The sequence below is a fragment of the Pleuronectes platessa genome, chromosome 21 (genome assembly GCF_947347685.1).
Source record: "Pleuronectes platessa chromosome 21, fPlePla1.1, whole genome shotgun sequence".
Lineage (NCBI taxonomy): Eukaryota > Metazoa > Chordata > Actinopteri > Pleuronectiformes > Pleuronectidae > Pleuronectes > Pleuronectes platessa.
Window position 1 is genome coordinate 18,031,740 of NC_070646.1, and position 6,000 is coordinate 18,037,739.

Consider the following 6,000-nt stretch of genomic DNA (forward strand, 5'->3'; position numbering starts at 1 on the left):
GTGTTAAAATATTGGGATGTGTTGCTGAGGAGTAAGTTCACAGAAGAGGACTGAGGTTGAACATTAGGGGGCGGTAGTAACGCTGCTGATAAATGCCAACAGAAGAAGAAGAAGGTGCTGGCTCCTCTGTCTGTTTTTAGCATGAGGATCATAGACTGTTTTTAAAATGAAGACACATGAACCTGTGTCAGTGCCTCGTAACACTGGTCAGTTGACTGAAGCGTCTCACTCCTGACAAACCAGTGGTAGTCACTGACCTGTGAGCAGCAGCTGCACGTAGCACAGCTCCTGGGGACTGTAGGAAGTGGGAGCTAAGCTAACCATGCTAATTGAGCAGTGACTGACAGGAGGAGACAGGAAGGACAAACCGTATCCGCAGGGTAAGCGCTGTAATTGTTCCCATTACATTTGTCCTGACAGTTTTATGAGACAGTTTTTGACATAATTGTTGTGACGCTGTTGTAATGTCACTGGTGATCTTTGTGTTTAAGCCAATCTCCAGATGTGTAGATGTATAGATAGATAGATACATGTACTTTATTGATCCCAAATTTGGAAATTATTTTGTTACAGCAGCATGTCAAGGGCTTTGCACATAGATCAAAGTTTTAATAACACAGATACGAAGAATTAAAATAGTAAAATAAGTAAATAAAGAAATCAAATGTACTAAAAACGGTAGACCTACAAACTCCCTCGGTAGATGATAAAGTATATAAATATAAAATACAAATAAAGTACTAGAATACACAGTGGTACTAAATATAATAACGAATAATCCTATAAACAAGAGACTAGATGACAAACTATGTACAATAGACACATGTGCACAGTTGCAGTAGTTGTTTGCATTTAAGGACAATGTAATGAGGTAGGTAGGATTATGACATACTAAAATATAATATGAATATAAGATGTGCAAATTCACAGTTACGGCAGGAATGGGCAGAGAGGTTTGTTGAAGACACAAACTGTATTGCTCAGGGTTTTGAGAGTTCACTTTTCGACCGAGGTGAGAGGTAGTACAGTGTTAATGCTGTGGGCAGGACAGATTTCCTGTTTCTGACCTGAACCAGTCCGTTGGAGAAAGTGCTCCGCTGTCTGTCCACTATCTCAGGTTCGTCAAAACCTTAACAAAATAGTTGTCACTAAAGAGTGATGTTACAATGTAAAAAAAAAACATTATTATGTGCAGGATGTTTACTTTTTAGCAACAAACAAAATAAATCTACTGTGAGGTGGAGATACTTTTGTAGCTTCATAACACAAGTTTGTTATTAATTAAACATGATAAATTGGGAGTTCCATCTTAATTTTGTTACTTATAAGTAGGGTTGCAAAATTCCGGGAATATTCAAAGTTGGAAAGTTGCCATGGGAATTGACGGAAATTAACGGGAATTTTGTGGGTAGTTTATACTAACTGTATTTACCTTGTCATATACAGACATAAATATAAACATTAGTTTTGTCATAGGCTGATTTGAGCCCTGAGGAAACTTTGGGCATTTGACTATATGTTTCTGCATCTGTGTCATTCTTAACATAGGTCTTTGCATCGTAATTGCAAATGTACACAGCCTTTCCTTCTACATTGGCTGGGGTGAAATGTCTCCACACATGAGATAGTGCATGTGGAATTGTTCTGTAGAATAAGATGAGAAAAAAGCTTGTAAAAAAACACTAACGCAATACCAGAGATATAAACAGTTGGCCAAACAATTGGAATCTTCTTAAAAATATTTTACAATTGATGGATAAATGAATAGAAATAGGATAGATGAACAGACGAACAATCCTCAATCAGCATGCTAATATATTTCCCCAGTAATATCATCGAAACTTACCTGACTAGTCCTGCACACTACAGCAGGCCTCAATAGCCCTGCTGTAGTGTGCAGGAAGCTGGCAATTATCTGTGCATGTGATGGAGAAATGCACAGTGCAGGGTTGAGCAGCGTGTGCTGCATTCCATACATCTTTAAAATAGAGTTTTGAATGATGTTTTTATTGCTCAGCGTTTAATTTGTGTATATATTTTTTTTCAAAATTCCCAAAATTCCCGAGCTGAATATTCCCATGGAAAGTTTCCGGAAAGTTCCCGAAAATATACCGGAAATGTTCCGCCCCTTTACAACCCTACTTATAAGTCAACAAATATATTCAGACGATCAAGAAAGAGCAGCTTTTTTGTATATTGAATTAAAAACTCTAGCAGGTGTGACTGCTTTATTTAGTTTTGAATGGGCTTCAACTCTTCATTATATTTCCTTTGAAATGTCTTTCAGATCTTCGGTTCATTGTCCCGAGTCACGTGTCATCACTGTATGTGGACAGAGTGAAGGAGCATCTCAGGACACAGGAACTAAAGTCAATTAAATCAGGATTAACACGTGAGGTTCAGGGCTCATTCCTGCCTCAGGCACGCCGGCACCTACGAACTCTCACACTTCAGCATGGTGAAGACAGCGAAGATGGAGCAGCTGAGAGCGCTCATCACTGAGTGTTTGTCAGCAGCTGCAGAGGAGATCTTCAAGATCGCAGAAAGAACCATCGTAGCGTATGAAGAGGAAATTTCTTGTTCAAAGTGGGTGGTGGACAACCACTGCAGTCTGCTGGATGTTGCCAACTCACATAGCAAAGGTCAGTTTGTCAGATGTTTCTTTGGTAGGGAAACCACAACTTAAAACAAATTAAAAAAAACACACAATTATTTCTTCTCAACTGCATTATATTCATGAGCAAACATTTTAATAGGAAACCAGTCTTCCTTCATCAGTCTTTCAGGGACACAGTACATAAATGTAACACAAATAATTATAATTCAGTCAGGAACACTCACGTCATGATTAAGCCATGTATTGCAACAAATGTAATTACAATTGGGCTTGGCACTGATGGTTCCAATTGTTAAGATACTCTCTGGTCAAGCAGCTTACCCCCCATACAAGAGTGAGCCAAAAGCAAGACATTGAGTAACATTTCAAAATTTGAGCCTGGTTGAGACTGGACAGGTGGAGGCTGGAGTGTTGGAGGCAAGACGTCCCAGCAGCAGCAGTGTGAGGAAGCAGCAGTGTAGTAAGGATAAGTGAGGATAATATTTAAATGGACCACCTTGGACTACAATCAGCTGACTGTCAGATGATTACAGCCGTGTCCTGCATCAACTAACACAATGCTTCATTTTTAGATGAGGTATTTAGACAGGTAAGATTTACAAATCCTCACATCCGGCTGCATTCCATTACGGACTATATAAGGAAATAATGAACACACCTAATGTCTTTCGATTTATAAATTGCAGTTATTGCAGTAATTAATGGAGTCCCCATGAATAATGTAAATATATTAATAGTTGACACTATTATAAACTGGTTCATAACTAAATGTTGAAGAATATGTATGATTATGTACAGTTTTCATTTGAGATCCTCATTCAGCCTGGCATGGAGATTTTAGGTGTGTCAGTTATGCACATGCTTGTGCAGTTAGCAGTTTAGTGAATCCAACTTTGAAACTTCATATTAGTAAATATAGCGTATTTTAGGATAAGAAAACAAAGGTTTTCTGGCATTGGGCTATAAACGTGTAAAGTTAATGATGGATGACCAATCAAAGCCCTTTACAGCTTATTGCCATTCACACACACATATTCACGCAATGCATCCATTTGCAGAACACATTCTATGAGGGGCAATTCGGCCTTCAGTATCTAGCCCATGGAGACTTCGGCATGCACATGGGCAAGACTAGGATCGAACTGCCAACCGCTCTACCCCCCTCAGTCACAGTCACCCTGTATATGAGCTATGCAGGAAAACTATCAGTGAACAAAACACCTGGTTGACTTAAATAATATAAAAAAAATTTCCAGCTCCTACTGTAACTCACATTAACATCTTTAAAATGAATCTCTTTTTTTCTTCAGACTACCTCCAGATGTCTGCCACTGATGTGAAGCTGCAGTGTGCCCAGCCGCAGCCTCCTGCCAGTATCACTGTGAGGTGGGAGGAACCAGTCTACACCTGGTCGGAGCCAACAGAGAACAACACACAACAACACACTTCTCCTGATGATGAAAAAGATCAATGTGATCCGGAGATTCTGATCGATATTGATGAAGATGATGATATAAAGCAGGAGTGTGACCCAGACATGCATTTGAAGGAGAAGAAACTTTTTAAATGTCCCATTTGCTTCAGTAGTTTTTCTTCCAAAAAGACGATGGTACGACACGTCAAGAAGCATCCAGAGTCCAAACCTTACAAGTGCCAGTACTGTGATAAAAGCTTTGAGCACAGGGACGGTCTGTTCATTCACAGACAGAAACACAGTGAGGAGAAACCATACCGGTGTTTGAGTGAAAAGTCGGAAGCAGAAGCCCAGCTCAAATTCAGGACACCTGTGAGTAAGACGGAGGAAAAGCCAGAGCTGAGAAGTGTTGAATCAAACGTGAAGACATTCCCACTAACTATCACTCCTTATGATAGAAGTGAGTTTGAGCAGGAATCTCTGCAGCCGCTGTGTCTGTATCAAATCCAGACTGTCGCTGACATAGATAAAGAATTCTCAGCTGCACTCCCAGTGGATCACATTAAAACCGAGCCAACTGGAGCTCATGATGGAGTATCAGGCACCAACACTGATAAGCGGCTGCTCCTTTCGGTGAACCCCGGTGAGCAGAGTGATGTTGGGACAGAGCCCAACCATCTCAGGATAAAGCTTTCCTCGCCCAGGAGACTTACAGGAAAATCTACCGAGCTCATGATGCAGTTTGAAGCAGGAACAGCACAGAAACCCTACAAGTGTCCTTGTTGCACCAAATGTTTCTCCTTGACGAAGACTTTAATAAGACACGTAAGGATCCACACAGAGGAAAAACCTTATCAGTGCCAATTTTGTGGGCGAAACTTCTGTCAGAAGTCTGATCTTGTCAACCATACAAGGATACACACAGGGGAGAGACCCTATCGGTGCCATGAATGTAACAAATCCTTTGCTCAGAAAGGCAACCTGGTGGTCCACATGAGGAAACATGCAGTGTCAGTGCCAAAAGTGCCGCTGTAACTTTAGTCAGAGGTTACTACACAGAACAACATCTTGGCAGAATGTGGCTGGGTATAAACCTCAATTTTTTTGTGGAACCACCAAAAAGCAATGAGGGTTAATCTGGGATTTACGAGGCATTTGTTTTCAATGACGTTGTGGGGGTTGGGCTTGGGTGTGTTGTTTTCCCCAGACAATACAGTGCACTGTTTCTAAAGCTGCTTTCAGACGTGCACTGAACTCCGGAGATCCTCCGGACGTTCTCTGGAGGGGCTGTATGTGAGAACGCTAATGTCCTAGTGAAAGTCTCTGGACGTTCTCCGGCCAACCCCCAATCATAAAGTCTGCAGAAAGTACAGAGGAGCTGATGTGAAACACCAAGAGAGAGTGGGTGTTAGAGGTGTGGACATTTTCCGATTCTTAGATGCATCGCGATGCGGACGTGCAGACAACAATGCAGAGACAGAACATAATCAATTCATGTTTTTTGCTCAGTCATTGTTTTAGTTGTTTTCCACCTCTGCATAATTATAACAGCGCTGCTTCATGATCAGGACCGACACATAAGTCCAGTTGTCCCGTCTCTGTGTCTCTGTTGGAGTCTGCCTCCTCATCACTCCTCCTCTGACCTGCGCTCACTTTACACTTCAACATAAAGACCATCACTGACCACAAGTTATTAGGAAACGTAAAGGACTGACGGTTACACTTGAGATTGTTTGATTCTCTCTAGAGTTTATGAGAAGCATGTTTAAACCTGCGACACAACACAAGACGTAACGTGATGCTCACAGTCAGGACATCAGGTTTAAAGTGAGCCAAACGATCCGGAGTCATCATCCGATTTTTTTTTAATTGAAAACCTTATTTTGTAAATTACAGCACAATTGTAATTGCAGTCTGTAATACTTTTTAAAGCACTTTCTAAATAAAAACAGAGTTCATGTTTGTCTGA

General features: G+C 40.9%; 1 protein-coding gene across 1 annotated transcript; it reads left to right on the top strand.

Annotated features, from left to right (window-relative positions):
- Positions 1-99: 99 nt before the first annotated feature.
- Positions 100-6,000, top strand: LOC128427093 (zinc finger protein 664). The gene is made up of 3 exons (XM_053414186.1): positions 100-380; positions 2,288-2,642; positions 3,928-6,000. The coding sequence occupies exons 2-3, from the start codon at positions 2,456-2,458 to the stop codon at positions 5,064-5,066; spliced, it is 1,326 nt and encodes a 441-aa protein (XP_053270161.1). The 5' UTR covers positions 100-380; positions 2,288-2,455; the 3' UTR covers positions 5,067-6,000.